Below are 21,107 nucleotides of genomic sequence, written 5' to 3'. Positions count from 1 at the left end.
TGGGATGGCATTAGTGCAGCTAGAGGAAGAAACCACCTTGAGTCCTGAGCATCACATTTCTCCCTCTGCACCGTTTTTTTTCTGGATTCTCTTCCATGATGGGAGACCCTGTTGGTCAACAAGAGGAATCTATATTACATACTTCGGTGATTTCAGCTTTACAAAGGTCATCTAATATTAGTCTGGAGGATGTTTGGAAGGCCATAATTCTTCTGGAGAAGGCTGTGAGTAAAAGAATGGACGATTTTGACTTTTCCATGGGTTCCCTAAAAGAGGTCGAGTCTCTATTTTTCAAGAAAGGTTTGCTGACCATGAAAGAAGACTTTTAAAATTTGAAACTCATAAATATCTCAAAAATTTAAAATGGTTTCTACTAAAGATAGTTACAGTATATATAGGTGTCTTGAATTATTTGAAAATAGATGGTCTTTAAATCTTCGTCTTTTAAATTTTCCTTATACAGCTTTGATTAGGCTACAAGAGTTAATTGTTAAATATTTCAAAGATGTACTATGTAGTTTTGAAGAGCATATCCCTTCCTTAACTAAGGTATATTATCTTGTTCCTCATAAGCCTTCAGGGCCTAGGGATAATTTTGTTGCTTCTAAAGTGTCTTCTGGGTCTTTTAACTTGACTAATTTTCTTGAGCAGTTTGAGGACAAAATTGAGGAACGGGCAACTCTTTTGATTACATGTTCCCCTAAAAGTGAAAAAAATTTGAGCATGAAGCTTTTCTTCTCTAATAGAGAAGCTCTTTTATGGGGTATAAAATTTGAATATTTCCAGATATCTCTAAACAAGCTCCAGAATAGGAGAAAGGGTTTTCTTCAGTTAAAGCCTACTGTTCTTAGTTTGGATGGAGAGTTTTTTCTTTATTACCCTTTCATGTGCTCCATAAAATTGGATGGGAACAGGTTTATTTTATATGATCCCAATCAATTAAAGATATTATTGGATGGTACAATCGCTATGCTATGGTACCATCTTTTACTCCAGGGCTAAATTGATTATTTGGTTTATAGCAGTTTGTATTATTATTGTGCAGTCCATTTTTCTTTAATTGTCTTTTTTTAACTTATAAATTAAGTTGTCCCTAAGGTCCTGTACCCCCTAGTTGTTTTGCATATTCTATTCTGGATTTTTGTGAAGCTTTATTGCTTGTTGTTATATTGAAAAACTATAAATAAAGTGTGTAAAAAAACTTTTTTTAAAAGTATACGCATAAGTCCAAACCCCACCCATAGTCCACCCTCTAGAAGGCTTCTACCCCGTGCATGTAAAAGTAGGTGTGTACAATATGCATGCATCAGTCACACAGTCAGTATAACATAGTAAATGCACCATGTACATTCACAACATTTGTCCAAAAGTATTTTTTGGACAAAGACAGTTTAATATGTTGAGTAATACAATAGCATTTGTTTTTCCTTAATGTGTTTCTGCTACTCTCCTGAAGAGGATTCAGTGCAAAATGTTTAACAGCATCGCCTAGCAGCACTGTGTTTTGCACTTAGCATGAAGAAAAAAAAATGATTTATCCTGTTCCTGTCTCTGGTGATCATGGTGTGTAGTAAACTAATCATGTTTGCACAAGCTTGTCATATGCCTCTTTTGTCAATTTATTTATGTATTTATGTATTTTTTCCCTTTATATTCTAATTCCATCCTTTCAAGGTGGATTATATATTTCACATTCACAATGCACTCAACATAAAATATTAAAAAGAATAAAAGCATTTATATATCAATACACAAGATTAAAAAATACTCTTGTAGAACCCATTTTAAATCTACATAGATTCTGCATATACCCTAGCAAAAAAGAAATGGCTTCACTTGTTTTCTGAACTTTAAATAGTTTCCTTCCTGACGTACTATTGTATTGTATTGTAATTAGTTCGCAACATAATTCACTCGCTTCTACGTTGCATTAGTAACCTGTGGTATCTGATGCTAACTTACCCCTCTCCCATGACCACCCCTGGGAAAGTTTTAAAGGCCTGATTTTAAAAAGCATTTGCTTGAGTAAAACTTCTAAAATCAAAAGATTTTCAGGATAGGATTCATGGTAGAATCTACAGGTTAGAACAATTGTATTTGATTGGTACTTCATTATCAGATGAAAAAATACAAAAAGAGATTTAAGGCCCGGTTCATCAAGGTATTTTTCCATAGATATGCAATGGGAAAAAGTCTTAATGAATCAGGCCCTCACTTTAAATTGCTTGGGTTTGTTTATGTGGGTAGAAGATTCACTACATTTGAACGTGTTTCTTCTCAGATCTATGATGATTAAAAGCTTCATTTCCAATATTTATTGAATTACCTTTAATCTAGTTCCAGAAATGAGATTTCTTATATATGAAAGCTTGAGAAATCAATTTCAGGATGTCAATTCTATATGGGAGGGGGGCTGATATCCATCAGTATTCAAGTAATGGTATCTTCTCATAGATAATAAAAAATATATTCTAGGTGCTTTAAACTCTGCTGAAAGAGATACAGTAGGTACAATGACTCACATTTGGTGCCATTGTCCAATGATATCTTATATCAGAGTTGTAGATTAAAAATCCTGAAATAAATAATGGGTGAGAAAATTCCACTAGATCAGCTACTTCTGATTTGGGAGAGAGCTGATTAATGATATAGGCATAAATTGATATTCCTTCTGTTTATATTTATTTATTTATTTTATTTAAAGTTTTTTATATACCGACATACACTTTGAGTATCGCATCGGTTTACATAAAACATGAAGTTGGCATAGTAACGCTTTACAACTGGTCATATATACAAGTAACTTGAAAAAGTATAAATGCGAACACAGGAACTTAGCTTAAAGCGAATAACATGAGCTAGATTTACAGTATTTTACAGATGATTCATTATCCAAATGACTTGTTAGGGGTAGGGACGGGAAGCTGAGAAGAGATGAAAGAGGGGGAGGCCTGAGAAGGGGGGACTAAGGAGGTGAGGAAAATGAGAGGAAGGGGGGGGGGAGGGAGGAGACCTGGGGAGGACAGAGAAGGGTGGGAAAGCGGGAGGTAAGAGCTTGAGAGTGGTTCAGGGAGGTATTTAGCCAGTGTCAGTGTATGCCTGTTTAAACAGCCAGGTCTTAAGTTTCTGCTTGAATTTCTTTGGGCAGAATTCCTGGAGTAAGTTAACTGGCATAGAGTTCCATAGGGCGAGACCAGCTATGGAAAGTGATCGAGCCTTTGTTGATGCAAGGTTGTAGAGTTTGGGCGAGGTCGTGCGTTGGTTTGCTAGGTATTGATTTCTGGTCGGTCTTGTGGAGGTGTGGAATGTTAATGATTCTTTGAACCAGTTCATGTCGAGGTTGTGGAGGGCTTTGTGGATAATGGAGAGTGTTTTGTATTGGATGCGGTGTTCAATGGGGAGCCAGTGTAAATCCTTGAGGACAGGCGATATGTGTTCATTTCTACGGGTGTTGGTGAGGATGCGGGCGGTGGCATTTTGAAGGATTTGGAGTGGGTGGATGGTAGAGATGTGCAGTCGTTTATCACGAATTAGGCAATTACAACGAAATTGCCTAATTCGTAGTGGTTCGGGGACCCCGAAACCCAAAAAGGATTTTCCCCGAACTTCGGGGAAACTTCGTTTTTCGGGTTTGTGTGGGGAGAGGGGCACTTTTTTTTTAAAAAATTAAAAACCACCCCAAACATTAAGATTACGTATAATACAACCACACTCCCCCCATCCTGATCCCTCCCCAAGACTTACTAACATCCCTGGGGGTCCAGCGGGGTCCTGGGTTCCATTTGTCCCTCCGTGCCCAGTGTGCTACTGCAAGCCGTGCTCAAAATGGTGCCGAATAGCTTCTGAACTACTATGTCACAGGGGCTACCAGCGCCATTGGTCAGCCCCTGTCACATGCTCATACCATGTGATGGGGGCTGACCAAGGACAACAAGGACAACAAGGAAAGAATAGCTGTAGGAAGACAGCAGGAAGCGGCCGAGCAACGTGCATCCAGACTGCTAGAGGCACGCTTGCGATCACGGCAAGCAGTTCCGCTGATCACAATCTCCTTCGTTCACAACACCATGCCCATGAAACGCTGACAGTGGCTGAAATCCCTCTAACACCGACAGCACCTCAACGTCAGCCATGGATCCCACATCAACTGGCCAAACATTATAATTGATTTGCTTTCCGATACAACCCACATCAGGATTATACTTTCATACGGCATGTTCTCATTGGCTCTATGACACACGTGTGTCCATACTGCAAGGCTATGAAATTTCTGGGAGAAACAAAGGGGATGTGTTGCTATCAAAAATTTAAGGACCAATATCATAGAAGCTACAGTCTTGACAGGACCTTTCAAAGGTGAAGATGTACTCATTCCTCGCATCCCTATCATTCCAACAGATATGCCATTTCAATTTAAAAGATTGCAATTCCCAATTAGATTGGCATTTGCAATAACCATCAACAAAGCTCAAGGACAATCTTTACACCTCTGCGGTTTACATCTACAAACTAGAGATGTGAATCGTGTGATCGATTGTCTTAACGATCGATTTTGGCTGGGGGGGGGAGGGAATCGGATCGTCGCGGTTTTGTTTTGTTTTTAAATCGTGTAAATCATAAATCGGGGGAGGGCGGGAAAACCGGCACACTAAAACAACCCTAAAACCCACCCCGACACTTTAAAATAAATCCCCCCCCAAATGTCTTAAATTACCTGGGGTCCAGTGGGGGGGTCCCGCTGTGATCTTCCACTCTCGGGCCACGGGTGTGTTGATAGAAATGGCGCCAGCGCTACCTTTGCCCTGTCATAGGACATATTGGTTCCTGTCCCCCGATGTCACGAGCGCAGGAGATCGCTCCCGGACCCCCGCTGGACCCCCAGGGACTTTTGGCCAGCTTGGGGGGGCCTCCTGATCCCCACAAGACTTGCCAAAAGTCCAGCGGGGGTCCGGAAGCGACCTCCTGCACTCGAATCGTATTTGCTGTATTGCAAAATGGCGCCGGCCATACAGCCAGCGCCATTTTGCAATACGGCAATATGGCCATACGGCCGGTGCCATTTTGTATTATGGCGCCGGCCGTATGGCCATTTTGCAATACGGCAAATACGATTCGAGTGGAGGAGGTCGCTTCCGGACCAATTGATGTTGGTGCAATTGCTAGCTTTGATGTTTAGTTGAGAAATCAATTGCTTGAAACAGCAGATTAATCCTAGAAAGACAGTGCAAAAAATACATAACATTGATCAAAGACTTCAAAATATTGATAATCTGACCAAGCCAATCATAAATGCATTGTTTGCACTGTACTACAAAATCCCATATCCATCACAGCATTTGCTGAGGGGAAAAGGACATGTTGTGCTGTCCCAGAGCAGCAGACTGCAAATCACAGAGATGTGAAAACTGCAAAAGGTCTCTGTGAGAAGAGCACATAATTACCATAAAGCTGTGTTCTGATTATTTTTCGTGAAAAAATTCATGTTGATGTATGTATCTTATTAATTTTTCCTGCAAAAAAGCTTCACTAAATTATTAGATATTTCCTATGTTATTAGATCTGATGTATATGTTGTTGTAATTGATTGCTTTGTTGTAAGTCACCCTGAGTCCTTTGCTGCAGGAGGTAATAGAAATGGAAATTGAAAATGAAAGTTTATTTAAAAAAAAAAAATGAAAACGTGTTTTCATAGGAGATGTATAATAATTACATACATTTCAATTAATGTTAACAAAATAAATCATGTTTTTCCAGAGTTAATTTGTACTATTTATTGGGTATTTCTGTTGAGATTCAACCCATTCTGGATCTGCAAAGGATCAACACAGCATTGCGGGTGCCACGTTTTTGGATGGAAACCTTACAAATGGTGATTGCAGCAGTGCACAAAGGGGAGTTTCTGGCCTCCTTGGATTTTACAGAGGCATATCTCCACGTTCCCATCAGAGCAAACCATCAGAAATCCTTTGCTTCATGGTGCTAGGGGAGTATTTTTAGTTTCAAGCTCTTCTCTTCGGCTAACTACTGCACTAAGAACGTTTACAAAGGTGATGATGGTAGTGGCAGCAGCCCTCAAAAGAGAAGGGATACTGGTGCATCTGTACCTGGACAATTGGCTTATTCAAGTGAAGTCAGAGGTGGAGGGTCTCTGTTCCATTCGGCGAGTGACGGAGCACCTGAAGTCCCTGGGCTGGGTGGTTAAACCAGGCAAAAAGCCATCTGGAACCATCCCAGTCTTGGATTATCTGGGAGCACAATTCAACACCTGATTAGGCAAGGTGTTTCTTACCCCAGAAAGGGGTGATCCTGATAGCGCCAGAGTGGCCACGCCATCCATGATTTGCAGATCTGGTTCAGCTAGCGGAAGATAGGCCCATTTGGTTATACCACCTGAGGGGAGTGCTATGTCAGGGACCCATCGTGTCTAAGCAGGCAGATTGCTTCTGCCTAGCAGCTTGGCTTTTTTGAGAGGCTACGTTTCCACTTGAAAGGATATTCTGAGCCGGTGATTACTACTCTTCTTCAGGCTAGAAGATCCTCCAGTTTTATGGCATATATCAGAGTCTGGAGAGTGTTTCAGTCCTGGTATGGGGTCCATGATGTTGATCCTTTGCAAGCAAATGTTGCCCAGTTCTTGGCCTTTTTTGCAGGAGGGCTTGTCAAAGGGTTTGGCATATAATTCTTTCTGAGTCCAGGTGGCAGCCTTGGGTTGTTTCTGAGGGAGGTTGCAGGGAAGATCCTTATCATTTCATCCGGATGTAGTGTGTTTTCTGAAAAGAGTGAAGCATTTGCATCCTCCAGTCCTTAGACTTTGTCCATCCTGGAATCTTAACTTGGTTCTAAGAGTACTGTGTGGTCCTCCCTTCGAACCTTTGCGAAGGGCTACTTTGAAGGATCTTACCCTGAAGGTGGTGTTCCTGGTGGCAGTTTGCTCAGCAAGACGGATTTCTGATCTCCAAGCCAAAAAAGTGCAGAGAGCCTTTTTTGCCAATTTCTGATGAGGGGGTCTCATTGTGGGTGGATCCTTCTTTTTTGCCCAAGGTAGTGTCGTCTTTTCATCTTAGCTAGATGGTGGAGCTGCTGGGGTTTTCTCACCTGATGCCTGATTCTCTCCATGCAAGGGAGCTTCATCTATTGGATGTGCATCAGGTTCTCTTCAGATATCTCAAGGTGACCAATGGATTTCAGTGCTCGGACCGTCTTTTTGTGTTATTCAGTGGACCAAAGAAGGGTTGCAACGCGACTAAGTGTACAATTGCTCATTGGTTGAAGGATGTGATAGTTTCAGCTTATATTAGTAAAGATCGGTCGATCCCTGAGGGATTGCATGCACATTCTACTAGGCCACAGGCAGCTTCCTGGGCAGAGTCAGTTAGTGTCGCTGCAGGAGAATTTTTCAGGGGCAACTTGGTCCTCTTTGCACATTTTTACCAGGCATTTCCATTTGGATGTTAGGGCCCCAGAGGAGAGGGCTTCTTTGGTGAGAATGTACTACGTGCAGGTCTTTCGGGATCTCACCCAGGTTAGAGGGGCTTGGGTACATCCCACTTATCTGGACTGATCTGGGGTATGAACAGGAAAGGAAGTCCAGATTCCCGACCCATTATAATGCTTTTCAAAAGATCTCTTCCGATTCTGGACGCTCCTGGTGATGCAGACTTAAGTTGTGTGCTGCAGAATAATATTGTATATAGTTCTCACTTGTTTGAGACTCCAATTTTTTTTCTTGCCCCTAGTTCAGGGGTCAATTTAGTTGGTTGGGAGCTTGCAACTTGTGCCCCAGCTTTTTTAGAGGAAAAGATCCTGTAGGTTGGGTTTAGACATCTTAGCTTGGGTACAGGTCAATACTGAGGGACTAAAGGTGGCACTCTTGAATCTGTAGCAGTGACTCAAAGTTTTGTTCTCTGCTTCCATATGCTGGTAGGGATGCATAAACCCACTTGTCTGGACTGATCCATACGGAGGCCTCTGGCCATGCCCCCGGACCGTCCTCGCCCCACCCCTTTTTTCAAGCCTCGGGACATATGCGCATCCCGGGGCTTTACGCACGCCACCAGGTCTTTTGAAAATAGGCCCGGTGCATGTAGGGCTTTTAAAATCTGCCCCTATGTGCGTTGTCCATAGCAAACATTCTTTTCCCTGTAGGGGGAAAAGGAGCAGCACCACGGGTAGCGTTAGGGTGGGTTTGGCCAAGATTTCGCTTTGAAATTCATGTGCACTGTTTATCTCATGTACTTTGCACCTGAAAATTATGTGAGGTAATTTTCAAAAGGTTTTATATGTGTAAATGTACTTTTCAAAATTGCTACTTTTACATGCATAACTCCTTGGAAAATTCATTCCATAGGGCTGCATTGTCAAAAGGTTCTACACATGTAAATGGGCTTAAGAAAATAGCTATGAAATGTGCTACTTTTACATGTGTAACTCCTTTGAAAATTACCTCCTATATAATGTAAAAATTCCCTGCAGCACTCACCACTGCAGAATTTTGAAATAGGAACTCCATGGGGAGTTTCTCTTTGAAAATTAGCTTGCAAACCTGTGGGTATTTGAAAATTAGCCTCCCAAGGACAAAATTCAAAATCAGTTACCTGTGTAAATAGTGATTTGCCCAACAAATTGGTTGTATGGAAACTGTCCTCAATCAATTTGATTAAAGTATGTACCAAATTTCATACAGGCCGATACAGTAAGGCGCGCTCGGCCAAGCGCACCGTTTACCCTGCAATTGGCAGCACGTTTTTGACGCGCATCATTACCACTTTTACAGTAATGGGTTCAGCGTATTGAAAACGTGTGGCCAACCCCCCCGAAATCTAACAAGTAGATGTTCAAATAGTCGCACGCATTAAAACCGGGGGTTAAGTGTGTGGCCGGGCTTTGCGCGAATCTTCAAAGGGGCCTGGCCACGCACATTACCCTTGTTACGTGCCGAAGTGCCAGGCCTAGATAAAGGGGAGGTCCGGGGGCGGGGAGGGATGAGGCAGAGGTGGCCAGTACAGAGGCCATTTGCCGCTGTACCAGGGAAGGGAAGCCAGCGCTTGCAAGTTGCTACTGCTCCGGAGCAGTAAGAAACAAAAAAATACAAAGGTAGGAGAAAGGGTTTAGGGGGTGGGGAGGAGAGGGGAAGGGGAAGGGAGATTAGGATATGGGGTAGGGAAGTTCCCTCCCAGTCTGCTCCTTAATTGGAGAGGACTGAGAGGGAGCTGGGGATGCGTCGCCACGCAAAAATTGCTTAATTCCACCCCCCCTTTGCACGCACCACGTGCACATGCGTACGTGGATTATAAAATTGGTGTGTCCGTGTGTGCGCGCCAGGAAGCGCGAGCGTATTAAAATCTACCCCTAATAGCACTCATCACATGCAAATGCTTGTTGATGAAGCTATTAGTTAATCCCGGGATACTGAAAGTAAAATGTGCGGCCAAGCAACCCAGTAAAGTGTACAGAAAAGCAGAAAATACTGCTTTTCTGTACACCCTCCGACTTAATATCCTAGCGATATTAAGTTGGAGGAACCAAAGCTTAAAAAAAAATTTTTTTTTTAATCTGCCCATTGGTCAGTGGGTTAGAAAAATGGACCCTCAGTTTTACCCGTTGATCCTCCAGTACTTTGTACCCACAGGTTTTGTCACAGTGCTGATTATTTGAAAATCGTTCCCTATCTTGGTCAGATTCTTCTGCAAGCTCCCATTCGATTATCAACATGCCTGTCTGTGTTAATAAAGTTGGATTTGTTTTATCAGTTTAAATATGTAATATAGCATCATTCTGTGACCTGCAAGTAAATAAACCATTTTAAAAAAGTGGAATAATGGGGCATCTGCTTTGTTCTACATTTTCTTTCCTTATAGATTTGTTGACAAGGAATGTATCCGATTTGGGTTTATTCATCCGAAGCAGACAGCAGCTATCGGACAACCAGCGGCAGATCTCTGATGCGATTGCCGCTGCCAGCATTGTAAGCAATGGAACTGGAGTGGAAAGCGCGTCACTTGGCGTATTTGGAATGGGCATCCAGCAAGTCAATGACTTCTTAGTGAACTGCCAGGGCGAGCACTACACCTATGACGAAATCCTCAGCATTATACAGGTTTGGTGTTCTGTCTTCTGGCAAGTCCTCTTGCATGCCAAGCCCACGGTCATTTTCTTGTCTGTAACTCCCTGTGATTTTACTGCAGCTTCAGACAGTTGAAATTTAAAAACCATATAGAAGCAAAGGTCAACTGACAAGTTCTAGAAAAAGTGTAATATAAGAATAAATAAAGTTGTAGGTGATCCTTTTTAATTGCACTAACTTAATACATCTGTGACTAGCTGAAACATGCCTGTGATATGGATTGCACTGAACCATTTCCAATTAAGAGTAAGAAGCTGAAAATGTACGGTTATGAAATTGCAAAAAAATTGGTAATGAAAAGATTTTGCCTTGAATTAAGGCCCCTTTATTATGATGTGCATTTTGTTTCAATAAAATATTTGTGTCCCATATTCTCATTACAGAAATTTGAACCTTCCATGTCTATGCGCCAGCAAGGACTAATGTCATTTGAAGGATTTGCAAGGTAGTTAGCTAGCTACTGTTTAACTTTCCTTGGGGTTACTTTTATCTTTTTATTTTTGGTCTGTGAATTTCCTATTGCTTCTCTGGGCTTCCAGCACAGTTGGAACCAGGCTTTCTTGGGCACAGTGCCATGAATATTCATTCACAAGGACCTGGGTTCTTTTTTCCCATATTTTATAGCCTCCCCTTCCCCCCCCTCTTCCCCCCAACTCAATTCAGCTATCACAGTGCTGGTCTTTGGCCGCAGGCCACAAATCATGGCTCCTTCTGGAACCAGGCTCACGTGGACCCAGAGTCCTGCTATTAGTTGTGGCTGTTCTGTGATGACTAAGATGCACTCTAGGGGCTGTGAATGCTACCTCTGCAGTGTCCCCAGCCCTCAGCTAGCCCAGGGATCAGAAGATCTGAACCAGGATTCAAAGCCAGGTCTTCCACCCTGCCACTGAACCGGACTCCTTTATTTTTTTCAAGTTTCTTCTGTCCAAAATAGTGACTATAATATAGACTTTCTGTATCTTTAGGTATTTAATGGATAAAGACAATTTTGCCTCAAAAAATGATGAGTCGCAGGAGAATGTTGAAGAATTACAACTTCCACTTTCACACTATTATATTGAATCGTCACACAACACTTACCTCACAGGCCATCAGCTAAAAGGAGAATCCTCTGTTGAACTATATAGCCAGGTACATTGCATTATACAATTAGGGGTGAATTTCCAAAGAGTTGTGTGGGGGTTGTGTGCGTAAAATCAGGATATATGCATGTATATCGCCCTTGTGCATATTTTCAGAAGGTCAGAAGTATGTGCATACCTGACATTTCGTGTGTGCTGCTGTGCAAGTAAAGTGTTTGGAGGACATTTCAGGATGGGGTTCAGAAGTACATTTACAAGTAAGTATTTTGTAAGCAGTGTACACACATTTGAGTTAAAGAAATGAAATGGCACTTATCATTTGTTTTCAGTTTTTGGATGGGAGATCTGGGTTAAGTAGTGGGCAGTCTGGGTGAGATGGTGGAGGTCTTGATGAAGTGGTGATTAAAGTATGGGCATAAGTGAGTATTTTCATAATGCCTCCATGCATAAACTGAAGACTATTGCATGCACAGGTTAGTTATTTCCCATGTAAAATATATGAAGGTAACTTTGAAACAGCCGTGTGAGTGCACATGAATGCGTGTTTTTCCAGCTCGCATCCAGAGACACGTCCATTTTATAACATAAATGTGGATTTAGGAATTACATTCTTCCTGTATGCTGATGTCATACAGTTTTACATTCCATTTTCCAAATCTGTAGAAAATACAGTTTTGACACTTTTAACCTATATGAAAGCAATTCAGCGGGAACTATTGCAACTTAAACTAACATTAAACCCTAAAAAGACTGAAATCATCTGGTTAAGTAGAAACTCCTTGATAGCTAAACCACTGGCTGTAGACCTAGGTAATTTCCAAATTACTCCCTCAAATGAAGTACGGGATTTAAGTATACAGCTAGATGAGAACCTTACTATGAAAAAGCACATCAACAAACTAATTAATACAGGTTACGCCAAGTTGTGCATATTACATCTCTTGAAACCTTTAGTAACTTTTGAAGACTTCAGAACTGTATTGCAAACTCTAATTTTCCCAGATTACTGTAACTCCTTATTTCTCTGTCTTCCCGCATGCCTCTTACCTTCACAAATGCTACAAAATTCCTCAGCAAGGCTCTTGTTAGGATCCAGGCAATTTGATCACAATACACCCTCGCTAATTTCTCTACACTGGCTGCCAGTACAATCCCGAATTTATTTTAAAGTATTAATGCTACTATTTAAAATAAATCACTCTGGTAACACCAGTATGATAGGTGTGATATTACAACTAAGATCACAAAATAAAGGACTACTGACTGTTCCAAATAAGGAGCACACACCTGATGCATATAAGAGATCGTGAGTTTTCCATAGCAGGCCCCAAATATTTGGAATTCTTTACCTGAAATGCTGCGATTGATACCGAATAGAAAGAGGTTTAAATGTGAACTAAAAACATGGCTATTCAAAAATGCATACAACCTAATTTAAAACATCAGAATGTAGGGATCTACAATAAAAAAGGACAAGAGACTCTATAGTAAGAATGTAACTTTTGTAAGCCATTGTGATCTTCATTTGGAACGATGGTATATAAAATGTCTAAATAAATAACTGATGCATGAGAAACAAATGAACGAGAGATTGTAAGAATCTCAATACAAAATTCAGAATAATATGTGAAATGTATTTTAATTTATTTTTGTACTTCACGTCTTATGTCCTTGATCTTTAATTATAATATGTATTTGAACAATTCAATTGATAGATGTGAATGCCTGGAAATGAGTACTTACTATGTAATCCATCATTATTTGCTGATTTTATACCTATGAATGTCATTGTTATAAACCGTTGTGATCTATACATGGAATGATGGAATATAAAATGTCTAAATATAAATATATATACGAGTATGCCTGAATGCTATAAAATTACCTAGACACGTATACATGTGTGTTCAATTTTAAATGGATGTGTGCATGTGCGCGCAAATGCTGCATCTGCCGTGTAAGCGGGGGAATTTTATTAGGGATGCGCGCCATCATAGCCGGTTTTCCCAGTTCATTCCCAGTTCGCCCAGTTTAGGGATAGGACTTTGAAAACCCGTCTAATTTCTTAGCCTCCCTTTCCCCCTGTTAGTCCCAACCCTCAAACCCCCACTGACCAGCCTAGATCTTTTTTTTACTTTCATGCCATCCATAGCGGTAGCAACAGAGGACCCCGGCACACCTCTGCACATAAGTATTTACGCGCACATCTCTTGGTCTTCCCCCCGACACGCCCATGCTGAGACCATGCCCATGCCCTGCCCCTTTTTCTAAACTTCTGACTTGTGCGCGTAACGGGAGAAATGCGCGTTCATGGGCTTATAAAATCCACTCTGTGTTCGCCAGCCCGACTTGTACACGTATCCCCCAGCTTTGGCGCACATTATAGGGCTTTTAAAATTCTTCTGAATATGTATACTTTTATAAAATAGGTGCACCGATTATGCAGATCCTTGCATTAAAAACGTGTGTGTACTGATACATACGCATGTACTTTTGAGACAGAGATACGCAATGTTTTATAAACCTTGAGACTGCCATTACAAATTTTCCAAAATACAGCCTTAATTTTAGACGCATTGACTTATGTTTATGTGCTGACATATGCATACTATTGAAAATGAGCGAAATTAGTGAATTTTTGAATTTTTAAAAGTTGCATGCACAAAAATGAGCATGTACATGTGTAAACAGCATAAAGTCATGTAGCTGCTATTTTATAAACCTCAAAATGCATGCGTAAGTAAATGTACACATGTAAAAAAGGAGTGGGCTGGGGACGTTTTGGGGCAAGGCCAATATATACGTGTACAGGCTGCTGTTTTGTAAGAGATTTAGGTATGTAGATCTGGCAGCTTACTCATGTATATATTTACACCTGCTCTATATCTGGAGTAAGTGATAGTAAATGTCTTAAAAGTGAAATACTGACTGAGTGGGGGATCTGTGGGAAATGGAGGAAGCTGAGGCTGAAGATCCAGCAAGGTCTCAACGACCTGCAGATGGACTGGGTGAACTGGTAGACTAATTGGTAAAACTGGTAATTTTATTGTTGCGCACATGTTTGGAAATCTCCCGACTTACGTGCAAAAAACCTGACGTAAGGTGGGTAAATGCATGCAAATTATGCAAGTCAAATCTCAACATGGTTATTTTTAACAAGTTCCAATTTATTCGGCTGAGTAGCAGCAAAGTCGCTACTGATTTGGATAAATCTTAAAACATTTCTTATCCAGCTGTCTGACTTAGCCAGATAAGTGGCATTTTAATCTGGCTAAGTAAACTCTCATTTATTTATTTATGTAGCCAGATAAATTGGAATTTATGCAGGTAAGTGGAATATATCTTCACATTTTTTTTTTAACATGCACACCCATGCTGCAGGGTGCATTTACAACTATTTTATAACCTGCGTATATCATATACAATGCAGGTTATAAAATACAGGAGTAGAGTTTTGCGCATCCATATACATGTGTGTATGGGCACACGTGTGCATGTTTCAAAGTTATCTTCCTGGGATGAATTCTCAAAACTTTGTGCACGTAAAAATGAACATATACACTATTCCATATTTTCTAAAAGTCGAAAATGCACATTTTCATTTTTGCAGACACGTAAAAAAGGGGCAAGCTAGCAGCATACTAGGGCTGGACCAACACTTACACGCATAAGTTGCTCCTTTAAAAGACACGCGTGTACATTTGCCAGCTTACTCATCCGTTTTTAATTCTGCTAATTGTCTGATGTAATAAGTGATATTAAACGTGTTTATTGTGTAATACTGACTGGGTGGGAGGTCTGGGTGAACTGAGGAGAATTCAGGCTGAAGAACCTGGAAGGTCTCAATGACCTGGAGAAGGACTGAGAGAACTGGTGGACTGGTTAATTTCATTTACGTGGGCATGTTTCAAAATTGGCCGACTTATGTGCATAATTTGGGACTTATGCAAGAAAGTCCTATTTTACTTTTGCGTGTAAAACATATGCACATATATTTTTAAAATAGGTAGGAAAAGTACATGCGTTCAGTGCATTGTTGTACATGGTTTCATTGCATTGCATATATTCGTGTGTAAACACATATACGCACATATGTTGTGGGGTAGAGATGCGCATATTTTATAAAATGCATGCAGGTTATAAAATACTTGGATATATCTGCTCATGGCCATATACACACTTGTATGTCGCTACTCGCAGCTGTTTTCAAGTTATCCTCCCTATATACATTTAGAGATAATGTTTCACAGGATGCACACGTAGAAAATAGCACGTGCATGTGTAAAATTACACATGCTTGAGTTATGCTATTTTAAAAACCGCAACATATGCACGAGTATTGGAGACCTCGAATAAATCTGTGCATATAAAAAATGGGTGGGCCGGAGTGTTCCAGGAAGGGGCTAACATTTACCGCGCAAGTTGCAGTTTTAAAACCTGCCAAAGTGACACACATCAGTCTTTTATTTGCATATATTTACTGCTATTCAATTTCAGGTGTAAGTGATTATAAACATCTCAAAAGTGAAAAATTAACTGGATGGGGAGGTCTGGGTGAAATGGGGGGACTTTAGGCTGAAGAGCCAGGAGGGTAAATGGAGTAGGCGAACTGGTAGACTAATTAGTAAAACTGGAAATTTAATTGTCATGCGCATGTTATAAAATGCCCTGATATACATGTGTAAAAGCCAATTTAAGGGGGCTAAATGTGTCTAATGTGAGTTAAATCTGTTTGCATATCCCCTTAAAATTTGAAGTACAAATATGCAGGATCATTTTCGCACACTTGAGCGGCTATATGACTTTATCCAGCTAAGTAGTACTTTTGTTTTAGACTTATCTGGCTATCTTTCATACCCAGATAAGTTGGAAAAGTGCTAATTAGAGGGAGAAGTAGTGCTTTTCAGTCTTATTCGGCTAAGTGCTTCTACTTAGCCACATAAATCAGAGTTTATCTGGATAAATACCACTACTTTTCCAGATAAATCCAAACTTGCGTGGCTCACAGTTATAATGTACGCAAGCAAATGTGTGCGCATATGTATTTGTATTTTATAAGCTGCACATATTATTTGCATGCAGGTTATAAAATACAGTACTAAATATCACTTGCCCCCAAATAAACGCGCACATGGACACATACAAGCAGTTTTGAAAGTTGTGCATTTAAGTACTGTCGATATTACTGGAAAATTATTAATGAAAGATATTTGTATAACTAAAAATATATGGACTTGATTTCTCAGTATATAAAATGTAAATGTTCTGAACCATGGTGTTCAAAATCTAGGGAAATTGGGTGTGTGGGAAAGCACTAGTATGTACAACTAATCTTTCTTTTCATTTATGTATTTAGCTTTGTTCTAGGGTAGAAATGGGTCTTCTTAGAGACTCGTAGTATTTTGACACTAGCTGGACTGACCTACCCTACTAAAATTAGACTTTCCCACAGGAAAGACTGATCTAACATACTCGTTCAATTAAATGTCAAAAAATACCATTGAGATATGCTGTAGAGAAAATAGTAGTTTTCTAATATGAAATAGTACATACAGCCAGTGGATGCATAATTCCAGGATTATTGTAAATACATTTTTTGACCCTTTGTTTTGCTGGTGACCAAGATAACATAGTGACTTTTTCTTTTTTAGATATTTTATCCTTTGCTTTTTAAAGAATGCTCCTGAAAACATAAGCTTACATTTTTTTTATCCTGGAGAAGTGAATGATTCATATTAACTAAAGAGAAAATGACCTGTTTAATTGCCCAAAGTTGCTGATTGATTACTGGCATTTTGTTTGTCAAAATTATACCAATAGTAAAACAGCAAGACTTTTAATGTAGTCCAACCAGTGACTGCCTTCTGTTAACATCCCAAAAAATTCTATATGCTCATGCGTTTATCAGCTGGTTTGGGGCCATAAATGGTAAATCTTCCGTGTATCTCAAAATGCTCTTGGTATTTTTTCGGAGCAGACAGTAGATCAGTTTTCTCCTGTTCTGTGCATAAGATATCATTCACTGTTGATATCTTTGTTTTATATATAATCTCATGGAAAGTATAAATTCATGTTGGTTACAGGTTCTCTTACAAGGCTGCAGGAGTGTGGAATTAGACTGTTGGGATGGCGATGATGGAATACCAATTATTTATCATGGACATACACTTACAACTAAAATTCCCTTTAAGGTATGTTAATTCTTTGTATACTGTACCCTATATTTTCATACATAGAATAATTTCATTGTATTTCTAGTGATGACTATTCTACAAAATACAGAATTAGCAAGTCATTAATGGTCATGTCACTGGTGTCCTTAGGCCATCATTTCTAAGGCCTTTATATAGCGATCAGTAGACACAATTATTTCATATTATCAAAACAGTATCAGTCTTATCCTGTGGGTTAGCACATTCTCCTGTTGATGACTGAGAATCAGAAATGACCTATGACTGGAGCTGGGAGTGCTGAGGTGATGCTGAACTTCTGAAGAGGCGTGGGGGAATGCAATGTGAGTCATTCCCTGAGCACTCATTGCAACATCTCCTCTCCACCATCCAGCCCCAGGAGCCTCATCTGTGAGTACCAGATTGTTTTGAAGTTGCTAAAATTTGTATTCTACTCTTCATGTCCTACCCCCAGGAATGAAGCTTAACCCTCAGTATCCCCAGCTTGACCATGCCTGTATTTTGCTTTGTGACCACGCTGCAATGGTATAAAGCCTGCAAGAAGACTGCAAAATTTGGTGGCCGCTGGAAACCAAGCTGGGGACCTGGGGCTGCATTGCAAAATGAAAAGCCCAACAAATTTTGTTGGGTTTTTCATTTTCAAATGACACATAGATACACAGAGGTCAATATTCAGAAAAGTGGCGAGTATACAAGTTATTTGGCTAAAGTTAGCCAGATAGCTTGTCACGAATATTCAGCGGGATTAGTCTCCCACTGAATGTACTTGACTAAAATTATCTGGATAACTTTAGCCGTCCTACTGAATATATGCAGCTAAAGTTATCTGGTTAAGTTTACTCGGACAACTTTAGACTTAACTGGCTATATGCTAAATGTAGCTGGTTAAGATGTATATAAAAAAAAACCTGGCTGACTATATTGGCCCAATTTCCATCCCACACCTCTAAATTAAAAAAAAAAAAGACATAGGCCGTGTGGTCCAATCCCCCATAAAACCCTCAAGTGAAAAAATAAATTAAAACCAGAGCCGTAATCCCCCTGCCCCACCCTCCATCCACTGGTAGCAGAAAAGCATTTTTTAAACAAAATATAAAAGAATGTAAGAAGTGCTATGCTGGGTCAGACCAAGGTCCACTGAGCCCAGCAATCTGGCACTAGCTAGTCTGGGTCCCAAATCCCAAGCAGATCCCAAAAAGTAGATCTTGTTTTTATTTACTTCCAGGGAGAGTGATAGTTTTCTCTAGTCTACCTGCAAATAATGTTTAATGGATTTTTTCTTCTGGAGCTTGTGCAAACTTCTTTTAAACCCTGCTATGTTACTAGCCTTGACCACGTCCTCCAGCAATAGATTCCACAGCTTCCTTGCGTATTGAGCAAAAAAACCTCCCATGATTTGTATGAAATCTGCTGGTTATCAGTTTTATGGAAGGTCCTTTTGTTTTACTATTATTTGAAAGAGTAAATAATTGTCCCCTATTGCTTGGTCCACCCCATTCATGATTTTATAAACTTGTATCATATCCCTTCTCAGTCATCGCTTCTTTAAGCTGTAGAGCCCTGGTCTGTTTAGCCTTTCTTCATACGGGAAGCGTTTTATCCTCTTTATCATTTTTGCTGCCTTTTTCTGCTCCTTTTCTTGTTCTGCTCTGAGGTGGGGCGACCAGAACTCACACAATACTCAGTGTGCAGACTCAATATGGATCGATTCTGAGGCAGTATGATATTTTCCATTTTATTCTCCATTCCTTTTTGGATCATTCCTAACATTCTGGGGGGGGGTTTTGTTTTGTTTTTTGTTAAATCACTGTTGCACACTGAGCTGAGGATTTAATGTACTATCCATGAGGACTCCAAGCTCCTTTTCCTGTTAGTGTCTCCTAATACGGAACCCAGCGTTGTTAACATGTAGCTGGGATTAATTTTCCCTACGTGCTCAACTTTGCACGTTTGCATATTAAATTTCATTTGCAATTCAGATGCCCAGTCTCCTAGTTTTTCAAGGTCTTCTGCAATTTCTCACATTCTGTTGCTGTTTTAACAACTTTGAATAATTTTGTATCATTCGCAAATTTGATCACCTCACTGGATCATTTATGAATATGTTAGCACAGCTCCCACTACAGCTCTCTCTAGTACTCCACAAATGACCTGTGTCCATTTGGAAAACTAACCATCTAATACACACAATAGAACACTGTTTCCTATCCCCTGAGTTTCTAATTTTCTGAAGAGTCTCTCATAGGGGACTGTTGTCTAATGCCTTCTGAAAATCCAAATACACTATTTCAGCCAGCTCACCTTTATGTACATGTTTATTTAAAAATCTGGCAGATGTACAAGGCAAGAGTCCCTTTGCTGAAACCATGTTTTCTTTTCCCCATTAAGCCATGGCTATCTATATGGCTAGCAATAGCTTCTATTATTTTGCCCAGCATTGTTATCAGAGCAACAACAGTGCAGGAGCTGGCAGGAGTCTGATGGACCCCTGAGGGTAAGTTTTCACCTAGGAAGGGATACAGATAGGGGTCAGAGAAGGGGGATCGTGACTCCTGCAGGAAGTTTTAAAAATATTATGTAGTGTTGGGAAGGGATCTGGATTCCACATATTGGGTTGAGGTGCGGGAGGAGAGTCAGGAGGCTTATGATCACAGTGGGGGACATGATGTTGTAGTTCTGGGAGAGAAGGGAAAAAGGGCTCACTGCTTTTAGGGACTTTGTTTTAAAAATACTTCTTTACTACCAGAAAGGAGGGGGCAAGGGGATCATGGCTCAATTTTTTTTCTTTTTTACCTGGGAATGGTTGGGGAGGGTCTGGCCACACAACCCATGCTGCCTTTTTTTTTTTTTTTTTTTAACTTACCCAGCTAAGTTTAGGCCTGTGATTTTTCAGACCAGAGTTAGCTAGATAAGTTTATCATGTTGGCCCTGATACTCAGTGCTAGTTGTATAAATTTGGATCATGCCACCGGAATGCCCTTCCCCTATTCCTATTTTATCTGGCTAAGTTTTAGCCAGAAATTGAATTAACCATTCAAAAATGTGGGAAATAGCTGGACAAACCTTTTTGAGTAGAGACCTCGGAGTATTTTGTTGCATTGTTTATGTAGTTTGAGAACAAATACACACCCCTAGTATGTGTGCTGATTTTGAAAACAAATCACCCCATTATGGGGCCGAAGCAATAAAGTATGCCCAGCCTAGCATACAGGTTTACATGTGGTTGGATGCTCTATGCTAAACTGGAAAAATGCTCATTTTAGCAAAAGGAACTTCCCTTTCTGGAGTACATTATCTCCTCTACAGCCCCCCCCCCCCGGATGGATCCATAGAAGTTAGCTACCATTCTTTTCTGGCCCCACCCAGGTTCTCCAGTGCTTCTTAGGGTTTTCTAGCTACTACCGACAATTTGTCCAAGACTACTCTTCCCTAGCGGCACCTCTCACCTTCCTTACCAGGAAAGGAGCAGACCCCTGGATTTGGAATGAGGAAATCATTCAAGCCTTCGTCCATCTGAAACAGGAATTTACCCATGATCCATGCCTTCGTTACCCTAACTCCACCCAACCATTTATCATACAGGTTGACACCTCCATGCTTGGAGTAGGAGCCATACTGCTTCAACATGACTTTCATGGTCATGTTGAAGCATGCCTTTTTCCCAATGAAGTTCTCCCTGACAGAGAGGATTACACCTTCGGTGACCGGGAA

The 21,107-nt window shown here is 40.4% G+C and overlaps 1 protein-coding gene across 1 annotated transcript in view; it reads left to right on the top strand.

The window, feature by feature from the left end:
* The window catches only part of PLCE1 (phospholipase C epsilon 1), a 401,333-nt gene that overhangs the window by 280,389 nt on the left and 99,837 nt on the right, over positions 1–21,107 (top strand). The window contains exons 14-17 of the mRNA XM_029610717.1: positions 9,858–10,096; positions 10,507–10,568; positions 11,089–11,254; positions 17,289–17,396. Coding sequence (XP_029466577.1) covers positions 9,858–10,096; positions 10,507–10,568; positions 11,089–11,254; positions 17,289–17,396 — 575 coding nt within the window. The remainder of the gene's footprint in view (positions 1–9,857; positions 10,097–10,506; positions 10,569–11,088; positions 11,255–17,288; positions 17,397–21,107) is intronic.

The sequence above is a fragment of the Rhinatrema bivittatum genome, chromosome 7 (genome assembly GCF_901001135.1).
Source record: "Rhinatrema bivittatum chromosome 7, aRhiBiv1.1, whole genome shotgun sequence".
NCBI classification, from domain to species: Eukaryota; Metazoa; Chordata; class Amphibia; order Gymnophiona; family Rhinatrematidae; genus Rhinatrema; species Rhinatrema bivittatum.
This window is presented reverse-complemented; position numbering and strand designations above follow the sequence as displayed.